The 22,005-nt window shown below is 53.7% G+C and overlaps 1 protein-coding gene across 1 annotated transcript in view; it reads right to left on the bottom strand.

The window, feature by feature from the left end:
• Nucleotides 1-22,005, bottom strand: part of NKD1 (NKD inhibitor of WNT signaling pathway 1) — an 83,448-nt gene that overhangs the window by 23,264 nt on the left and 38,179 nt on the right. Inside the window, exon 4 of the mRNA XM_059381446.1 lies at nt 2,447-2,513. Within this exon, the coding sequence (XP_059237429.1) occupies nt 2,447-2,513 (67 nt within the window). The remainder of the gene's footprint in view (nt 1-2,446; nt 2,514-22,005) is intronic.

The following is a 22,005-nucleotide window of genomic DNA, read 5'->3' as shown; positions in this document are numbered from 1 at the left end:
TTTATTTCTCTGCTTCTATGTAAACTGTTGTTTGAAGAAAAAAGCCAAAAACCTACACCACCAACAACTTAGTCCGACCCCCTAGTGGGGAAAGTGAGGCAGGAAAGTGGCTCCCAATCCCCTCCTTCCTGAGTGGTGGCACCTGGACATCACCAGGGACTAGCAAGGTGCCTGGGCCACCCTCTGAGCCTGGCATGCAGCTGGTGGGCCATGGGATCAGACCCAGTGCGGTCAAGCTGACACCGTTTCTCCAGCAGGAGCTGGGGCACCTTGGGTACCCCACCTTCATCCCAGATCCATTGGCCAATGTTTGTAAGCGCTGCCCTCTCCCCACCGCAGGGCTTCCCTCTCCCTACGAGGAGCTCACATCCTCTGCGCACCCACAAAGCCCAGCTCCACGTCCCCACTCATCAGGTGACAGAGGGTGAGGAGGCCCAGAGCTGGGGGGACCTGGCCACGATCCACAGCGGGCTGTGACCAGAGCTGAGGGGAGCCCGGTCTAGACGCTCCTCAGGCCAGCATTCCTTCTACCCTCCCCTCCAGAGGGAAGTAGATTCCACGGGTAGGCCATTCCGCGTCTGTTTGCAGGGAAAGACCTCTCATTTGAAGTCAATGACACGGTTGTAAACGGAGCCGTGATGGACAGAGAAGGGCCTCATTTGGGGCAGTAATGAGGGGCTCAGTACAAGAGGGACAGACTGACAACAAGTGGAGGATGGATCAGTGGATGAATGGATGAAGCGATAAAGGACCGGGGACGAACACTTGGGCAGAGGAGGGAGTATGGATGACTCAGAACGGCCGGGCTGGGGGGCGGGGGACAGGAGAGTAGGGAGACCCATGGATGGATGGATGGGTGAAGCATGGCCAGCGGGTGGGTGGGTGGTGGGTCGGTGAGGGGTGAGGGGTGAGGGATAGGTGAATGAAGGGACAGACGGACGGGTGGCTGGTTGGATGGGTAGCAAGTGGGGGATGGACAGAGCAGGTGGAGGGATGCATGAACAAGAGAATGAACTTGGTAATGAGTCACTATGCGAAGGAGCAGGGAATGAATATATAACTGGAATGAGAAACGAAGCCCATGGAATCCATGTCTGGAGTCCCTTGAACCGCCAGGGCTTATATCCTGCCCAACTTTACCTGACCCCCCAGATCTCAAAGCACCAACTCCTGGCATCTCTCTATGGAGCCAAAGAGGAGAGGGAAGGCTTGGCGGAGCCAAGGGGAATGACAGAAGCAAAGCAGATGCTCTGAGTGCCACCCCCAGCGCTGCAGGTGAACAGCCTGCAGCCCGCACAAAGTCTTCCGTCCACAGGACTCCCCTCAACCCTTGATTCAGGACCTGCTTGTATCTGAGCGAAGTGCAACAGATCCCTGAGTCCCAGCCTGCCTCCAACTCCTGGGCAACCGAGTGAATCTCTCGAAACAGTCTTCTTCTTCTGCTTCTCAAAGTCTAACGTGCACACGAGCTCGGGGACTTCTTTGAGGGCAGATGGCCGGGGGCGGGCAGATGGCCGGGGGCGGGCAGATGGCCGGGAGCTGACAGCTCACAGGCGCACGCGGCCACGGTCCTCAGGCCTGGCCCAGGCTCCCCTCGAGAAGCTCTTGGCACTGTCTGCTCTCCTCTCAAGGCCCTAGAGGGCCCCAAGGCCTAGATCCCCCTCCCCGCCAAGACTCTTGCCCCCCCACCCCCACCGCCGCTCTCCTGCGAGCTGCTCATCCTCCCCTCCATCTCCACCGCAAGGCTCCTACCAACCTAAGGCTTCCCCAGGTCAGTGATGCGCTTCCCGGAGTGCAAAATGGAAATAAATGCCATCCCACTTAGCAAATGCTGCCGTCTGTCCTTCCTACCAGCGCAGGGAGTCAAGCAGGGAGGAGGCTCTCGTTCCCACTCTCTGAACGTGGAAACCAAGGCTCTTCTAGGAAGGTGGCGCACCCTGCCTGAAGTCAAGTGAGGGCGCCTGTGGCCGGCCAGCCCTCTGCTCCAGGATCCTCGTCCTTCTACAACAGGGGCCTCCCCTCGAACAAAGGCAAGAGCAAGAGCTACAGACGTGAGAGGGGAGGGGGCGGTGGAGGGCTGTTGGTAGGCAAGCTTGTGCTCCAAGTGAGTGATGCGAACTGAGAATCGGGGAAATAGGACGGCTACTTTTCATAGTGCTTACCTTATGGTCACTCCCCACAGTGGGAAAGCTGAGCTAAAACAACGTATCCAATACGGAGCGGGGCCAGGACGTGAGCCTCAGGAGCCCGGCTCCACTCTGGGCTCGGACCCATGAAGAGTCACACTCCCTTCTTGCTTGTCACCCTACTATCCGCACTGACAGTTGGGGTCCCGTCCTCCACCTGGTCTGCAGATTTTCCGGAGGGTGCCCAGGGCGCACGGTAGGCCAGATGCCCCCTTCCCCATCTCACGGTGCCCTGGGAAGAGAGTGATGGACTTCAGTACCTTCTAGCCGAAAGTCTTCCTCCTCCTCCTCACTGAGCGTTTCTCTGAAAACGTCACCCACGAGCTCCTAGAGGAAGACAAAGCAGGGACATTAAGTAAGTATCCGACAGAGTCAAGGAGGAACCCAGTATTGGGATGGTGTCCCGAACGTGTGCCTGGCTGGTCACAAGGAAGCAGGGGTCCTGCCCTGATTCTTCTGATGGGAATCTAGGTCAACTCTGGTGGATACTCTTGCTTGAAAAGTGGATTGTCACCATGCTTTTTAAGAAGTAGGTTTTCTCAGCCTATAGCTCACTATGGTACTGCACAATTCTCTCAGAAAGGAAGTTCCACCAAAAAGACAGAGACAAGATGAGAAAACGTCCTTGCTCTATCCCTCAGAGTCAATTTTGGTGGACTCAGGACCAACAAGCCTCCCCTGTGGGCCCCAGGAAGGGATCTCAGTGGGACTCCTTCCCCCAGCAGAGGGTCCCAGGCAGGCTGTCTCCATGCGTTTGCCAAGCAGGACTGGTGTGGGGGCGCCTGGGTGGCTAAGTCAGTTGGGTGTTTGCCTTCGGCTCAGGTCACAACCTTGGGATCCTGGGTTCGAGTCCCGCCTTGGGCTCTCTGATCAGTGGGCAGTCTGCTTCTCCTTCTCCCTCTGTTCCCAACTTGTGCTCACTTACACACACACACTCTCTCAAATAAGTAAATAAAATCTTAAAAAAAAAAAAAAAAAAGAGGGCCTGGTGTGCACGGGAGTGGGTCTCTACTGCCCCTAACATGGCTCCCCTGACTCTCCAGCATCACATTCAGCAAACTGCATGCTCAGCCTCCTGAGTGATCTTTGGACATGCCTGCCACCTCTCCCCAGTGCACACACCTTCTAGAACCTACCCTGGTCTTTCATAGCCTTGCCCTGTGCTCCACGTGTGAGTTCAGGATGCCCAGTGGCTGAGTCACTCCCAACCAGCCTGGTCAGGCTGTCACTCAGGCACTGTCAGGTTGACACAGGGAGTCTGGTTAGCCCATGGGCTGTGAGGTTTCTGGAATGTCCACAAAGAGGCTACCTATCTTGCCCGACCCCTGCAGGAGGACCCTAGATATATAGAAGAAGCAAGATCAGCACTTGTCAGTCCGTGTTTTGCATTATTGGGATTCTGCCATTAATAGTTCTGTGATCAAAAAAAAAAAAGATTGTTTTCATGTCAGACTGATCCCTTACTGAAGCGTTTACTATAGTAACATACACTGAATATCCGCGCGGTTAACTTCTACTGCATTCCTCAAATCTACTGAGACAATGGAGTTTTGTGTCTCAAAAAGCATCACGTGGAATTCGTATTCTGAGGAACCCACTTTGGGAAAGGCTCCTCTTCCGGCAGAGAGACAAAGTTTGGGAAGATTACTCTGCCTTATCTCTTTTGATGCCACAACAACGCTCTTGGCAGTGCTTCTCGGAAAAACAAAATGACAAGCAATGAAAAAAAAAAGAAAAAAAACTCAGCAGCTGTCACCAACTTCTCTTTTTGGAAAAACAAAAACAAAAACAAAAAGTGCAAAGAGAAAGAAAAAGAGAATGCACCCTCTCTTTGAAAAATCCAAGCACCTCAGATACTTAACAGAAACACCAGTGCTTATCTTGATGAAAGAAACCAGAATCATGCTTGGTAGAGCTGATCTTATCAGCTGGACACAGCTGGAGCAAAGTCTCTTGTTTTGTTTTGTTTTGTTTTAAAAGGATCAACAGCTAACATTTTATGGATTAGGGCTGGTGTTCTCCATTCTACCTCTTCTTCCAAAGCACCTCCCCCTCTGGCAGGTTGTGAAAATGTGGTCATTCAGACCCCTGGCGTCTCACTGACTTCAAAACCAGGCTCCTTGATTCCTGGAGCCCAGGCGGTTTCTCCCCCCTCCTCTGCCAATTACCATAATCACCGAACACTTCCTGGGCTTGTAAACTGGCTGTTTTTGTTAACAGCACCGGAGTTGACAGGGAAGCTGGGAGCGGGTGACAGGGAAGGCACGCGTGCTGGGGCGGCATCATTAGATGGCTGGGACACTCTGGCAGCCAATTAGAGCCCATCTTTCATGCCAGAGGAAGACGGATGCCGCCTCCCCCAGACAGGCTGGCAGGCAGCACTCCCTCCCAGGTGACTGGCTTTAAGGGGATCACGCTGAGGTCTTCTGGAAAGTGGGGGCTCGGCACTGACCTTGGCCCGCCACCCTGATCGCTCCCAGTGAGTTAGGCAGGACCTGTCAGGCACCCCTTCTCGAGCGTGCATCTTCCTACCGGCACACTTGGAGGCGTTTAGAGACTCCAACGCCATCCCCAAGAAAGCAGCCGTCTGGAACCCTGATAACGATGCCTCGTGGTGTGTATCATACGTTCTGAGGACTGTCTGCGGGGAGGACCGACCTCCCTGACACAGTAAAGGCATGTCTCTGCATAGGAAAGCAGAGCTCTGGCAATTTCAGGGGTCGGTCTCTTCGGGCTAAACCCTATCCTGCTCTGTAGAACCGTAAAAGCTCCCCAGCACCAGGGTCCACTGACAAAAATCCATCTCCTCCAGGATGCCTGGGTGGGGCAGTCGGTTGAACGTCCAACTCTTGGTTTCGGCTCAGGTTGTGATCTCCTGGGTGGCGAGATCGAGTCCCGACACGGGGCTCTTGTGCTCAGTGGGGAGTCTGCTTGAGATGCTCCCCCTGCCCCTCCCACCACTTGCTTGAGCATATGCATGTGCTCTCTCACTCTCTCTCTCTAAAATAAATCTTACGGGGGCCTGGATGGCTCAGTCGTTAAGCATCTGTCTTCGACTCAGGTCATGATCCCAGAGTCCTGAGATCAAGTCCTGCATTGGGCTCATCAGGCTCCCTGCTCAGCAAGAAACCTGCTTCTCCCACCCACCCCCTGCCTGTGTTCCCCTTGTTGTGTCTCTCTCTGTCAAATAAATAAAATCTTTTAAAAATAAATAAATAAAATAAATCTTTAAAAAAAAATTTTCATTTCATCTGCTAAACCAGACGGTCCCAGGAGTGCTATGTCTGCGGTCCTCAAGCTTTGAATCACTAAGCCAGAGGCAGCGCAGTGTTGAGCCAGACACAGGAGCACATCCTGGTTCCATGGTCTCCCTCACCCTTGGACATGGGGCCAGCCACTGCTTTCTAGGAACCTCAGTCTATCTCTCTGTAAAATGGGTACAATGATAAACCACAGTAATGACAGGGCAGTGGACCTTATCGGGCATCTCCTCAGTGCCAGGCACCATGTGGGGTGCCTTGTAAGTAAATTTATTATCTCCCTCAGTTCTCACCATTGCCCTGCACTTTCCATCTCTCCAGGAATAAACGCTCATAAAAGTGATCTGCGGTTTGTAAAGTGAGAGTTATAATTGTTACCCTTTATTTTTTTCTACAAAGAAAGAGTCGTCAGTCCTAAAGGGACAGAGGACACAGGAGATAAAGGGCCTGAGAGCCACTCGCCTCATTTACCAAGCACTCTCGGTGCATAAGGCACTGACCAAGGGAATTCTTCCAAGAATCTCCAGGGAACAAGGTTCCCAAAAGCCCTGTATTTAAGCGAGGAGGAGGCTCCACAAGGCCAGGTGACCTGCTCTGGATCCTCAGCAGAGCCAAGATTTCAGCCAGTTTTCTCAGATGCCCGGCCCGAGCTTGGACAGTGGAATCAGGGCTCCTGTGGGCCTGGGGATAGAGACAGCCAAGAGTCCTGGCACTTGTCAGGGACCAGGGACCACACTTACAGATATGCAAGGAGAACAGCCTGGGCTGCACCTCCTTGGGCGAGGGCCCAGCCTCCTGCTGCTGCTGCAGGTCTCAAAGGCCCCCAGCTCCTCCCCACGAGACTGGGGACTCAGCAGAACCCTGGCCGGGGACGGGGGGCCCACAAACAAGGTGTGGGGCCAGGCCCTCAGGACCATCCTATAGGAAGGCACTCAGACCCCTTGACTGCCACGAGCCCCACGTGGAGCCCCACTGCAGAAGGAGGCAGACCCCAGTTCAAGTCCCAGCTAGGCTTCACGCAAACTAAAGCATGGCGGTAAAGGAATGTTCTCAGCCTCCCATTTGTACACAAGGGACCACAGCACTCGTGACGTCTCGGGGCGGGTGTGAGGGTTAAGTAAGTCATTGCACAGAAAAGCGCTTAAAGTGACACCTAATACCATGACTGGGGCTTCGTAGACCGGTAATTATGTTTATTACTTCTTCTACTCCAATTGTCAAATAGCTACCAGAACATTGCTCAGAGAATCTCAAGGACTCACTAGCCCCAAGACGCCCTCAAAGACACTGAGAAACACTCTCCTGCCCAGCACACTCTTTTTAATGCTTTGTGTCTAATCCTCATGGCAATCTTTTGAGGTCATACCATTATTATCCCCACTTTGCAGATGAGCAAACTGAGGCACAGAGAGGTTAAATGACTCGCGTAAGGTCACACAGCTAGTAAGTATCAGAGCAGGGCCGGGAGGCAGATGCCTGGTTCCCCCACTGCCTTGTAGGAAACCCAAGTATGGGGCATGGGGTGAGTGACTTCCCTTCACTCTTCCTTTACTTAGCCATCACTCCGGCCCCTGGTCCCCAGCCCCCCTCCTCTAGCCTTGAGGACAGTTGGCCTCAGACTAGGCTCTAAGTTGTTATCAAAGGCCTTCCTAGATCTCCAGACTTCCTGCTGCACCCAGCCTGATGCCAGGCTGCCCCTGCCCAGTGGCCAGGTTCCATGGCCTCTCAGGCCACAGGGCCCAGGCCTCCTTCCTCCCCTGCTCCCCGCCATGTCCCGGCACTGCAGCTCCCCTGCCCCATGCTGGGCCCCAGGAAGAGAGGCCAGCTCCTCCGGGTGCTGAGTGTGCAGCCAGCACCAACCCAGAGCCCCGAACTGCAGGCATAAGGCCTTATAAGGCCTCCGGGGACGGGAAACCACATCAAAGCAGGGCTTGGGAGCCGGCTGGAGTTTGGTTGGGGTTTTTCCTCTTTGTCTTTGAGACTCCTACTCCTGAGCTTAATATCTTCCCCCCACCGCCTGCCCAGCAGCTCTTTGTCAATGTTTCTGTTCTCTAAGAGCTAACAGATGTCGGTGCCACGGGGTTTCAAAGCGAACTCCTTGTGCCCATAGAACACGGCACAACTTCTAGATCCCAAGAAGGTGCGGGACTGGGCCATACTGGGGAAGAGAAGGTGGGGGCTCGACCCAGCCACCCTTTAACCCTTCCACCCAAGCAGTCTGGCTTGGAGCTGCCCCAGGAAATTCCTGGCGAGCTCCGTCCGCCCGGCGCGCAGTGCAGAGGCAGGCCAGCCGGGCGTGCCTGGGGGTCCGGCGCCGCTGTGGGCAGGCCTCGCCGGGAGCAGGCTCTGGCCATCCGGGGCAGGGATGCTCCATTCCCAGAACCCGGCCAGACCCGGGAGTCAGGGCGCCCAGCTGGCCTCAGCAGCGAGCGACAGCAGACGCCTCGGTGAACCACTCTGGGCCCCCCGTTCTGCTCTTCTGAAACAAGGCGATTTAGATGTCAAGGGTCAGTGAGAAAATGCAAACGAAACACACGTAGTGGGAAACACTAAGTGTGGGCTTCTCTGCACCTTTCAGAGTGCCCTACTTCTGCCACACGCTCGGAATGTTCTCTCATTTTACTCCCACAAAATCCTTAGTGTCCCCACCCACCCACCCAGGACAATGTTCTCACAGGAGCAGCAGGGAGGCAACAGTTCACGTGAATTGCTCAAGTTCACCAAGAATCTAAGACATGCTGGAAACCATGCCAGAGCCACACCACGAATGCCACATGGTGGTTCGGAAGACACGGGCAGATCCGTAAATCCCAGCATTCGGAGAGACACACCACATGGGGGACACGCGAAGTAGAATGTGACTCATACTTCTAAGAAAACACCAGACACACACATACCACGAGGGCACCCAAACTGCAGGCCTCCCTGTGGTTACCACCAGGGAGAGAAGGCACGAGAGAGGGGTATGGGCGTGAGAAATGTCAACGTCCTCAGAAGCATTCTAGTACATTCCTGGGTCACTTGGGCCACTGACTCTAGTTTCATAAAACGCCACACAGTAACCCCCTTGACAGGAGGGACCTGAGGCTCAGCCAGAGTAAGAGACTGGCCCCAGGTCACTTAAGGAGAGAAAGTGGCAGAGCGGAGTTAGAACCACCCAGGCCCTGGGCTCCTTGTCTCTAGCGTGGGGGCAGTGGGCCAGGATGATGCTTATGGTCCCCTTGAGAAGATGCTTTCGGGGGCTCCAGCCTCCTGACCCAGCAGGAATTAAAGACCGAGAAAAAAGCTGGGGCCCGTCCACTTTCTGGGCCCCAATGTCCCCATCACCACTGTGCACCTTAATCCGTGGACCTCTGTTACTTCCGTCCCAGTGAGCCCCTCTGCCCATGGGTATGGCAGGTCATAACGGCAAGGAATTAACCCTTCTTTCCCCATCCGTGCAACGTGCAAAGCCAAGGCTGAAAGAAAACCACTGACAAAGGGCTGGGGGAGGGGAGGCTCCTGGGGGCCCTGAGCTCCAGTGACAGTCCAGGAGGGGCTGGGGGTTCCCTCCTCTCTGGGGACTCCCAGATGTCAGCAGAACCTAGACCTCGAGGCTGCTGCCAGGAAAAAATGGCACCTCTTGGGGCGCCTGGGTGGCTCAGTGGGATCGAGCCCCGCATCAGGCTCTCTGCTCTGCAGGGAGCCTGCTTCCTCCTCTCTCTGCCTGCCTCTCTGCCTACTTGTGATCTTTGTCTGTTGAATAAATAAATAAAATCTTTAAAAAAAAATAAAAAAGAAAGAAAGAAATGGCACCTCTTCTCAAGCAAGTGACACCCCTCTGAGGACACCGCAGCCCCCCAGGGCCTTGTAGCCCCTAGTGAGGGCCACAGGTTCTCCCTGTCCAGCACCTGTCCCCCAGTTCAGCAAATTGGAGTCCTCCCCCCAAGATCCTTTTCATGGGAACTAGAGGGAAAGAAGTCTTCTCTGGTGCCAAGGCTGTGTCCAATGTCACCTCCAGCTGCTTGAGACGGTGCACCCCAGGTGAGAGTTCACGAAGGGACAGACACAGGCCGGTGCCCGGGACAGCACCATCATTCAAGACCTTAGGTCAGCTCATTTCTAGAAGCCAGCTCCCCAGGGTAAGGGAACTGGGTCCATGCTGCTCTAGAATGGGCCTGATCTATAGTCAACTCTCAATAGATAGATCTCTGTCGGATGAGCCCTGGGGCCAGACCCGCTCTTACCTGCCTTAATCACAATGCAGGTTTGATCCACAATGCAATGAGGGTTGGCCTTCCACACTTACAACCAAAAGCTGTGACCTGCCCCCCACCCTGGCCCGCAGAACCTGCAGAACCAAGTCACAGTCCCCTGAAACTGCAGCCCAAGAGCCCAGGCAAGCTTGGAAGCCAGAGGGAGGAGGCTGCCACCACTAGCTGAGCGGTGGGCCCCTGCACACATGGAGAAGTGGGGGGTGGGCTGAGCAGAAGAGGGGAAGGCGGCTCTGAGGGTTTCAAGGTGCAGAGCTGGCCTGCGTGTCTGGCCTACAAGGACCGGGCCTTCGAACTCCAAAGATGTGCGGCAGTAATTAAAATTCCTTGGATTTCTCCCTGACTGTTTTTATCTGCTCAAGATGTAATCCCTCTACTCCCATGGGCACATCCCAGCATCTGCCCCCCACATCTCGGGGCTCTAGGCTGAGCTGGCTTCCTGGACTTGAGGGAATGCTTCTCAGGAAGGTGGAGAGCGGGCAGAGAGTGGAATGGCATTGCCTAGCAGAGGAAGGACTTCCAACCCTGGGGTCTAACTCCGGGGCCGCCACACTCCCTTCCTCTGACCCTCAGGCCCTATACCTTATAGAGTGCAAATGACCCCCAAAGACGGCTCTGTCCAGTCCTGGAGACACAGCCAGCCAGAGGCAGCAATGGGCCAGCAGAGTCTGGTCTGTTGTCCCCCCAACAAGCTGCGGGCATCCACATGCCAAGCTGCGGGCATCCACATGCCATCGTCCCAGCTACCAGCACCCGCCCCCCCCAGAACTAGGTCTCACCTGGGCTCCCATGAGTAATTCCCATTTCTCTTTAGATTGGATCTCTTTCTCTTTTTCTTTCTTTTTGAAACCTAGTCTCACCGATAAGATCAGTGAAATCGTGGGTGTGATGTCCTAGTTACTGCTGGGGTTCTGAAAAATATATTTCATATTAAACAAATGCAGAACCATTAAAGTACAAGCTGTCGGGGCGCCTGGGTGGCTCAGTAGGTTAAGCCGCTGCCTTCGGCTCAGGTCATGATCTCAGAGTCCTGGGATCGAGTCCCACATCGGGCTCTCTGCTCAGCAGGGAGCCTGCTTCCTCCTCTCTCTCTGCCTGCCTCTCTGCCTACTTGTGATCTCTCTCTGTCAAATAAATAAATAAAATCTTTAAAAAAAAAAAAAAAAAAAAAAAAATAAAGTACAAGCTGTCTACCGCTTACCTCGAGCCCCATCCCCTCAGCAGAATGCAGATCATGCTATGGGAATGACAAGGTTTAAAGGGCGGGGAGCTGAAGTCCTCTGCCCCCTCCCCGACCCTGAACAATGGGACAGGTGGGAAGGGGTGGGGGGAGGAAGGAGGGAGACCCCAGGTAGGGGGCCAGCCCCAGCGGATCCTCCCCCCATCCCTCCCCAATCTGGTCACAGGCCCCTCCTCCGGGGCTTGTTCTTTGGGAACAGGAATCCTGGGCATGGAGGAAAAACCAGCTGATGCCAAGAGGAAACAGCAAAGTTTGGCATCACCCGGAACCTGCCTTAATCTTCAGGCTTCAGGACTTGAGCGCTCTCAGGAGATGAACCAGTGCAAGGCAGGCTGTCCAGGGCTGGGCGGGACGTGGGGCCTTAGGGCTTCTCTGTTGGCGTGATGGGAATTTTCCTACTAGATGGCAGTTCAAAGGAGTTTCTACAGTGGAAACCAGGATCCGACGGGCTTGTCGGGGCGTGGGAGGAACTGAGGTCACAAACATAAAGGACTCAGTGATAATAATTACCAGCATTTCTTTTGCAAGCGGCTGGCACGGGCCAAGTGCTCTGTTCAGCACGTTGTTGGTGCCTAGCTCAGCGCTCTGAGCGGCCTGTGAGCTGGGGTGTCGTTGTCGCCCCCTGTAGGGGGAACCGAGGCTTAGCGGAGTGAGGCGACTCCCTTGAGCGTTCAAACCCGAGCCCTGGATCCTCTGCTTGATACTGTGTGACCTAGTACCAGTGATTTCCCGGTCTGTGCCTCAGTTTCTTCACCTGAGTGCACGAGTGACAACAGCCGCCTGGAAAGACCACTTTGAAGGAGAAGGGTGATTGTGTGGGGAAAGCGCTCAGCACATCCACCAAGCAGTCAGCGAGCCATAAGACAGCCGTTCCCTCTCTGTTCTCAGGGGAGATGGAGAGGGGGTCCCTCTCCTTCCTTCTCCGCCCTCCTCTCTTCTCACCTACCCCCACTGCCTTCAGGGAGGCCTCACAGCCGATCAAAGACAAACCCAGGAGCACCCCAGCAGGCTGCCAGCCCTCCGCGTCTCCCCCACTGCCCTCTCGCCTGCCCCCTACCCCACCCCCGGCCAGCCACACCACCAATCCCACTACATCACGGACACGCCACACCACTGACCTGCCACGCCGCCGGCCTGGGGGGCCACACAGCCGAGTGCTGAGAACAGGAGCGGCCAAAGGGGCCTCTGATCCCCGGGCAGCTGGGGTAGCCTCTGCCAGCAGCTCCTGGCCCGGGGACAGGCCGTGGGTCTGCTGCCAGGGTCCCGCGGGTGTGCCCTGCCGAGCGGGGTGGCCGGGAGCCAGGCTGCTCATGCCTCACACCGCTGTCATCTGTCTACCAGAGAATGGTTTAGAGAGCCGGGGCCACCTTATCCCAGGGAGAGCCTGAGCACCCTGCCCCAGTTGGGGGCCAGGCGTGATCTGGGGACCTGGGGAAGCATGAAGTCTCCCTCAGCCTTGGGAGTAAGGGACTTGAGCTTCCGGCATGTCCTCACTTAAATAAATGGAGGGAACGAGGTTGTCTCATTTTGCACATCTAAGGACACTTCATTTTCATCAGAGAACAAGAGAACAGTGGTTTGAGCCACACCCTGGGACCCTCCTGCTAGACACATACACACACACATGCACGTGTACACACACGAACACACACACACACGTGTACATACTCAGTCCACCCCATCTGGCCCTAAAGTACTTGCAAAAGTCATCTTCCTGGCCCTCTGATGCCTCTCCGTGCCAGCCCTCCCTCTGTCCTGGCCTCCTCCCCCTCTGCCCCACAGCCCAGCTCCTACAGCCTCTCCCCAGCCCTCACCACCCCCACTGCTGACTGCCTGCTGGTGAAGTCTGGTCCCCCACTCCCTAGCAATGTGACCGCTGACTCCCAACGTCCCCACCTCACTGCATTTGGGCAGCATCAAGAGTGGGACATCCGAACTCCCAGAGGCTTCCATGCATTCAGAATCTTAGCTGTTTCTGTGCCACCAGATCTACGGCTGTAAGGCTCAGTGTCCACACCCATGAAATGGGCCTGTGACACAGGCGTGCCTGGAGGGTCCCATAAGAAGGTGGCCATGAAAGAACAGAAGGGTTAGCAGCACTGCTCGGGAACGGAGGCTCCCGCGTTCCCAGGTGCTGGCAGTGGGGAGAGCAGGTGAGGACAGCCTGGAGCCCAATCCCACTGGGCTCATAAACAAAAGAACGTTTCTGGAAGGACATGCTACCCATCGATAATAGAGGCTCCCTTGGGGGAGCAGGAATGGGCAGTGGGGAGCTGCCCCCTGCAGCCGCCGGCTTTTCCAGACAATCTGGATTTGTGCTATCTCTCCTCCCCTCCTTCCCTCTCTTTCTCTCAGTCTTTTTTAACCAAGAACATGCGATGCTTTTGTACTCAAAAGACACTAGGCTTTCTAAAGCACTGTTCCATTAAAGAGACGGCTGTGGCTTCCCACCCACCGGCCATGTGCACGGAGCTGCTCAACAGGCCCCTGTGACTTCACATGCCAAACATGACTCCCAACTGCCCTAAACCCTTCCTCCCAGATTGTCTCCCTGCACCCGACATCCTGCTCCCCTCATCCTGCTACTCAGGCCAGCAACCCAGGAGTTGGTCTGCTGCTGCCCTTCCAACCCTTCCAACCAATCCCCACTATATCCTGTTGGCTCTATCTCCAAAATGTACCTGGAACCCAGCACGTCCTCACCTCCCCCACACCCATGGTGCACTCTAGGCCATGCAGAGTGGTCATCCTCTTCATTGGGTGATGGCCACCAATGGACCCCCCCTCAGCCATTCTCCAAAGTCCTACAAGTGCCCTACACCAAGGCCCACCTGGCCTGTCTGCCCCTTCGTCTACCGCCCACTGTTACTCTCCTGCATGCACTCTGCCTTGGCCGCCCTCGCCTCCTACTCCCCTCCCAGCTGCAAACACATTCCTACCTCAGGGCCTTTGTACATGCCATTCCCGCTGCCTGAAACTCTTTCTCCACATAGTTCAGCTCCCCAACCGTTTCAGGCTTTGGCTCACCTCGTCCCCTGGGTGAGGTCTTCCAAACTCCTCTATTTAAACTGCAGTGCTCTCCCCTTCACCCCTTCTCTGCCTCAGTTGCCTCTGGGGCATTCATCACCATCTGACATACCACATACTGCCTGACAGAGGAGGCAGTCAACGAATGTGTGTTCCACAACTAAATGCGGCTCTGACTAAATTTACCGGCTCAGAAAAACATTCCCCGCATTTTCCTCCAAGAGAAAAGCAGTCACCAAAGTGCAGAGAGGAGTGATGGCATCTACTAAAATTATCGACACGTGTTTCCATGTGCCTTGGTCAGAGAGGCCGATCTGGACTCCCAGAGGTGGTGCCTGGGTGCTGGAGTTGAGGCTGTCAGATGGCTTGCCAGGAACCTGCACACTTGCTTTGACCACCAGAAATCACAGTGAAGCATTTGGAAGAAAACACGTTAAAACACATGGCAACAGGCCACATGGTTTGAGAAGCACTCACCCACAGAAGTCAGCTAGAAGGGTCCTGGGCCAAGCAGGGGGTGTGGTCTGCCCTTCCAAGTGAAATGGGGTGGTTTGGGATCCCACCTAGGAGGGACAGGGGGGCAAGGGGCCTCTCTGTACCCCAGACCCCACTTTTCCCTCCCCACACAGCCCACGAAGAGAACCCACCAGGAACCCACCTGCTCCACATTGAGCTTGGCTGTGGGTGCAGAGGAAGCCGGGCGGGTCAGGCTGCTGGGGGGTGGGGGCGGCACTGGCAAGACCTTCTTTGTGGTCATGTAATGCAGACAGGCTTTGATTCCAGAAATGGCATGAGGCCAGCTGAGCATGTGAACCGGGGCTCTCACTGGGAGCGGGGGAGGGTGGCAGCTTTCTCTCCAGACCTCCCAAATTCTACTCTTTTCATTCTCAGGCAAGCCAAAACCTTTGGGGGTTTTTGTTCGTTTGTTTGTTTGTTTAGAGAGGGGGGTGTAGGAATATGAAAGGCAGCTGCTCACCCCCACAGGTCACCACAGTGGTCCACTGTTGCCACAGAGGTCCCCCAGGAAGCCTACGGTGGCCAAGGAGATGCTATGTGGCCAGCGTCCAAGTCGGAGGATGCCCTTGGGTCCCGGGGCAAGAAGGCACTCTCAACAGGGCCTGCACCTGTGACACCTTGTCCCACGGCAGCCCCTAGGTTGTCAGACTCACCCACAACCCTAAGAGGTCAAGGAGCCCTCACCCCCTCTTATATAAGGAAACAGAGGTTCTGGATGGGGAAGCAGAAGCACACAGTGCAGGTGGGAAGGACCGATACCCCTCGAGAAGAAAGCCGGAGGCTCCTGAGCCACGAACCCGTGTGTTTCTGGATGTCGAGGAAGAAACACACAGACGCGCATGTGCAGTCTCTCAGACCACAGGCGTCAGAGCCAGACCAGCAGAGCTTCTGACCTGAGGAAAGGTCCAGACTCCCCTGAGAAGGTCCCCCTGGAATAACGCCACACAAATAAAACCACACATCAAACCTTTCTGCGAACTCCAGGGTAAGACCCTCTCAGAGAACAGATGGGGAAACTGAGGCCCCAAAAGGAGACTGCCCTTTGCCCAAAGTCACAAAGCCGAAGAGTGGGACAGCCACAGTCAGAACCCAGAACGGTCAAAGCCGGCAGCCAGAGTTGGTCAAAATCAGTCCCCACAGAGGCTAGCAATAAAGACGAGAGCCCCTCAACTCCACCAGAATCCAGGGGGCAGGGACACCAAGTCAGCAAGCTCTGGCTCTCAGACCTGTGTCCCTACGAGTGGGGTGCTGTGGGCTGTTTGGTTTGGAGGTGATCCTGGGTTCTTCACTGTGGAGTTTCTCAGATGTTATAGACGATCTGCCCAAGGAGCCACTCATGCTCACAAACATGCAGGTTTCCCCGACTTCTCTAGGCCCTTTGCTGATGGCCCCCACTTGGATCCCCTGCCATTTCTACGTGGCCTCACCCCCACCTTCAGTGAGCTCTCCCCACCAGCAGCCCATACTTGTGAAGCGCCCCTGGCCCTCCGCCAGCTGGCCCTGAGCCCAGCTTCCTTACCTCCAGTGGGGACCAATTCTGAAGCAGAAGTCACGCTCCAGAGCTTCCTGCAGCAGGTCCCTCCCTTCCTTCCCAGTCTGCCCTGGAGCTCGTTCTTCATGATAACTTGCGCATGACCCTTGTCTCAGGCTCTGCTTCTATGATATACCTGATGGCTTGCCACCTGATTCATCGTTGGAGGAATCTGACACATTTGGTAAATTCCCATGGAGCAGATAGGTGACCAGCAAACTGGTTAGTCTCAGACAAAGGTACGAGTCACCCCAAGGCCAGTCCCGAAAGGTAATGGGCTGGGAACCCTGTACCAGGGCTCAGGCCAATTGGCAGAGAGAAATGGGCATTTTCTCCCACCCACCACTTACCCCACCTCCATTTCAATATATGCCCCTCCCCATTGCTGGGGCCTAGTTCAAGTACAGAGAACCCTTCCTGAGCCACCTTCTCTTCCAGGGACTTCCTTCCTTGAATATCCATAGCTCTCAGGGCTGACTTCAGGAGGAATCCAAGGCTGAAAGAAAGCTTTTTATCCCTCTCTTTGCCTCTGTAGTGGGCATCTCCTGTGATTTGGACAAACGACTTCCCACCTCCCAGCATTCATTCCTCCTTCTTCTTATCAACACTTTGATTTTCCCTGGAGAGCCACCCCTCACAGGCTGGCCAGACTTCACAAAGAAAAACACAAGCCACTCAATTAAACGTGAATCTCAGATTTAGTCATTGTTTAATATAAGTATGTCTCATGAGGTATTTGGGATATACTTATATAAAAAATGTTATTTACATAAATAAAACTGGATGTCCTGTATAATATCTGGAAACCCTAGCCCTCCACCACTTTCATCCATAAGGCATAGACAGGGCTGATCTCTCCCCCTCATCACAAGGGTGGGTACATGATCCAGGCCTGACCAATGAGAACTTTGTACATCCCTGGCCATAGGAATTGGTCAAGGTTGGGCACATGATCCAAGCTTGGGTCAAAGAGATGCAATCCCAGGGTATCTGCTCTTTTTCTGCTGATATTAATGAAATGTGACACTGAAGAAAAACATTGTACCTCTTTACAGGGAGATTCTTTCAAAGAAAAAAGGCAACATGAAGGAAAACAGATGCAGGAGTTGAAACAATAGAAAATGGGTCCCAATAACACTGAGTGTCTGGATCAAACTATGCCTGAAGCTAGCACTTCCCCTAGACTTTTCAACAACATGAACCAATAAATCGCCCCTTTTTACTTAGACCAATTTGAGCTTGTTTTCTGTCACGGGCCACTGAACCAGTGCTGCGCAATCCAGCCTCCCCTGACCCTATGCAGCCCTGGTACAAAGCTGTGCAGAGTCATGCTCAGGGAATATTCAAGTTCCATATGTCTCTGACTTTACACTTTACTAGGAAAGGTGGCGCAGGTTTATGGGAAAGCCTGAGCTTTCACGTCAGAGAGGCCTGGTTCCCATCGCAGGTCCATTCCCATCCTCTTTCCAGGGCCTGGCCCAACTGACTCGAGTCTGTGACCCTCAGTTTCCTCATCGGTAAAATGAAAACACTAGTATCTAGATTCTGGGGTGCCTGTATCATTTTACTGCCCAAACCAGGTCACTTTTGAGAATGGAAGGGGCAGCCATTAGGAGCTGGGCCAGGCCAACAGGAGTTGAGTGGCACAGTCATGGGTCAATGGGCCCCTGGTAGACCCACCTGCAACCAGACTTGCCCACCACACCACGTCCCCACGGTAGGTGCCTTCCACACTGTCCACCACCTTCTCTCTCCAACTCTGCCCTCTGCCGAGGCCATTCTCACCTTGCTGCCACCTGATTCCTTTGCCCAGCGCAGCTGTCATGTTCCTTCCTGGAGAAGCCAGCCCAGGACCCCACAGACTCAGCATGGCCGCTACTCTGTGCTCCCCCCAGCTCCGACGGCCTCCCTGTGGTCCTTCGTGCCCTGTAGGACTACTCCTTGTTGATGGCAGTCTCCCCTCTAGGCTCCATAAACTCATGGAGGACAGGGACCATACATTTCTTGCTCATTACCAAAGGCCCTGCAGACCTGGCACAGAGCCTAGAGCGCATAAAACAGCAGCCAAAAAAGTAAACAGCTAACCCTCCTCTGCCTCCTCTCCACAGGTCTTGTGTTTGCTCCGTGTGTTGACAGATCCATCCTAGGGGAGATGTCAGGCAGGAACGAATGGGGCAATGAATCACGGAGTAGTGGGGCGGGGGTGGAACCCACCCTTGGCGGGCGGGGACGCGCTGATCGATGTTCTCTGAGCCAGGGACCCTGGGGACCCCCCGCCCGGGGAGGCCCCGCCCATCTCAGCGGCCCACAGGCGGCGGCAATGCGCTGGCCCTATGACAGTTTTCATTGATCAGGGGCCAACGGGGACTGGACCTGGGCCCGCTGTCTGTTCCAGAATCCAGCCCTGGCTCCTGCTCAAAACACAGGCCTGGCGTCTCCCCGCAGCCTCCGCCAGCTCTCTCCTCGGCGGCAGCCAAGTCACTGCCCAGAATGCAAACTGGGCAGGTGCAAGGGGCCTCTCCAACCCGAAACCAAGGCCATGACATCCCACACACAGCCCGGGATATTCCACCCATGAGCAGACAGACTCCCCTTGGGTTGCCTGGCACCCCTCCCACACGGCTCCTCTGGCCCACCCTGGGGCAGCCTCACCCACCTGATTTCTTAGTTCATCCAGGTTCCTAGGCTGAGGTCAGCTACCTGGAAAATGCTTTGCCGACCAGATCCTTGGCTCACACCCCAATCCAGATGACACACTACTCCTTTATTTCCACAGGCTCCCTCCCCTGCTCTGCAGCCCTCAATGGCTCCCTATTTCCAACCAACTCCGATCCCTCTGGAGGCTTGTCCTACCTTCCCAGTCCTGCTCACCAGGAGACAAATGGTTATGGCTTGGGGGGGGGGGGGGAACACTGGCCTGGAAACCTCACATTCTGCCTCAGTTTCCCCATTTGTATAAAGGGAGGAGGCAAGAGGCCTTGCTGTCCCGACAGGCCATGATTCCATGGGCTCGCAGGAGGGTTGATTTAGCCAGGCCCTGACTTCCACCCTTCCTCTGCTGTCTTCAGGCCACCTCATGGGGCCATCACCCATTCACAAAGCCACCCATGTTAAATACCCCAGGAAGGAGCCTAGCAACCTCAGCCTGACAACACGCACCTCCGAAGATAACAATTATCAGGTTAACTTTACCATAGGTTGAGTCCTAACAGCTGTGAGCTCATGAGAGCACCACCAGGAGTTTGCAGCGTCGCCAAGTGGGGTGGGACCCAGATTCTGCCCCAGACCACCTGGGGTTTGGGTCTCGCTGTCGCCTTCCAGCTTCGAGATATTAACTTCCCTGTGCCTCAGTTTCCCCCTTCATATCACAGGGAAATGATAGTATCTACTTCACAGAGTTGTCGTGGTGATTAAACTGATATTTGCAAAGCAAGCAATGCCAGGCTTATTGGAAGCTCTACCTAAATGTTTGTTTTGTAAATAAAAATGAAGGTTCCTATGAAGTACATAAAGACATACTTAGAAAGGCAGGAGGAGAGGTCGTCCTACAAAAAGGGTACTGTTCATGAAAGCCTTCTCGGGACCATCTGCTGAATCTGACACTTGGGAGTGGATGGAGGCATGTGGGTGTTTCTGCTTCTCAGTCTTCAATAGGAATTGATGTGTTCCCGGATTCTCTGTGCAAGGACGGGAGGACTGATAAGGGCAGACAGAGTTGAGCCCAGCAGTGCTGGAAAGGATAGGGCCTCTTTCGAGGCTAGACTGGCAAGAGAGGTCAGTATAATGCCAAGGTCAAAAGAGCACCTGATAGAGGGTTCCCACGTGATCTGTTTGCCTGACACCATCATAGGAGAGCAGGAACCCCTCAGTCGTGAGCCACGTCCTCTTCCAAGAAGGAACCACACTCCAGGGGCATCCCTCTACTCATAGGATAGTGAAGCGAGGCACAGCCCTGTCTTAAAGCGCCCCCAACCGGGCTGATTTTTCATGAGAGGCCAGGGGAGCGAGCTGGGAGCGCGGGCCACACGGGGCTTCCACGTGGAGCACGCTGGACCACAGAAACCCAAACCGAAATGAAACCTCCAAGTTTCTGGTACACAGCACATCAATGGGTTGTGGTTGTTGTTGTTGTTTTAAATCCATTTAGTCACTCTGTCTTTTGATGGGGGAGTTTCTTTACATTGAAAGGAATTATCGACAGGGAAGGATTCACGATGACCATATTTTTCATTCTTCTGTCAGTCTTTTTTTTTTTTTTTAATTTTTATTTATTTATTTGAGAGAGAGGCAGAGAGGCAGACAGAGAGAGAGAGGAGGAAGCAGGCTCCCTGCTGAGCAGAGAGCCCGATGCGGGACTCGATCCCAGGACCCTGAGATCATGACCTGAGCCGAAGGCAGCGGCTTAACCCACTGAGCCACCCAGGCGTCCCCTTCTGTCAGTCTTTGAAGAGTTTTTTGGTCCACCTTTCCCTCTCTTGCTGTCTTCCTCCACGTTGTTGATTCTTTGTAGGACTGATGCACTTTGATTCTTTTCTCTTTCTCTTTTGCATAATTTTACAGTTTTCTCTGTGGTAGCCATGGGGCTTCCATAAAACATCTCACAGTTCTGGGGCACCCAGGTGGTTCCATCGGTCAAGCCTCCAATGCTTGATTTCAGCTCAGCTCATGATCTCAGGGTTTGGAGATGGAGCCCCCTGTTGGGCTCCATGCTGGGCATGGAGCCTGCTTGAGATTCTCTCTCTCCCTCTGCCCCTGCCCCTCCCCTGCTCTGTCAATGGATAGATAGATAGATAGATAGATAGATAAAAATATCTTAGTTCTAACATCATCCAGCATTTGAGCTGCATACAGAAACTCAACTTCTCCCCCTCCAGACACAGATTATGTGATTGTTGTTGCAATTTACATTTGTATTGTGTATCTATTAACACATTTTTCTAGTTGTTTTTCGTATTTTTGTCTTGTAATTTTTATAGCAGAATTAAAGGGATTTGCCCACTGCCATTGCAGTATTCTGTATTTGTATATTTGGAGCTTTATGCTTTCTTATGCTATTGCATTGCTACTGAATGCAACTTGAAGAAGTCCCCTCTGTGTTCTTGTAAGGTGGGTCTGATGTTCCCCACCTTAGCTGTTGTTTGTCTGGAAAAGTCTGCATCTCTCCTTTGTTTCTGAAGGATAGTCTTGCTCGGTATAGTAATCTTGGTTGGCAGTTTTCTTCTTCAAGCACTCTGAATGTATCAGGATCTTGGAGATATATTCCATGTTCTTCCATGTTCACTACAACACTGTGCCAATAGCCAAATATGGAAACAACCTAAATTCCCATCAATAAATGAATGGATAAGGGCACCAGGGTGGCTCAGTTGGTTGGGCATCTGCCTTCAGACCAGGTCATGATCTCAGGGTCCTGGGATCGAGTCCCACATTGGGCTCCCTGCTCAGCAGGAAGCCTGCTTCTCCCTCTGCCTGCTGCTCCCTCTGTGTGTCCTCTCTCTCTCTCTGACAAATAAATAAATAAATTCTTTTAAAAAAAGAAAAGAGAAGAAAATGTGGTGTAGACATACAAGAGAATATTATTCAGCCTTAAAAAGGAGGGATATTCTGTAGTATCCAGCAACAGGCATGACCTTTGAGGACATGATGCTATGTCAGATAAGCCAGTCACAGAAGGACAAACATTGCATGGTTCCCCTTATATGAGGTAGTGAAAACAGGCAAATTCATGGAATCAAAGAGCAAAATAGTGGTTGCCAGGGACTGGGGAAAGAAGTTATAGGAAGTTGGTACTCAACCAGCATCAAGTGTTAGTCAAACCAGATGAATGGACTTAAAGATCTGCTGTATAACACGGACCAATAATCAACGATACTGCATTGTACACAAGAAAATTTGTTAAGAGGCCATCATCTCATATTCAGTGTTCTTACCACAATAAAATGAAAAGAAAAAGATTTTTCTAAGTCCAAGTAAATAAGTAAGAAAACCTGTA

This window comes from Mustela nigripes, chromosome 17 (assembly GCF_022355385.1).
Source record: "Mustela nigripes isolate SB6536 chromosome 17, MUSNIG.SB6536, whole genome shotgun sequence".
NCBI classification, from domain to species: Eukaryota; Metazoa; Chordata; class Mammalia; order Carnivora; family Mustelidae; genus Mustela; species Mustela nigripes.
Note: the sequence above shows the minus strand (reverse complement) of the source record. Positions and strands in the feature narration are given on the sequence as shown.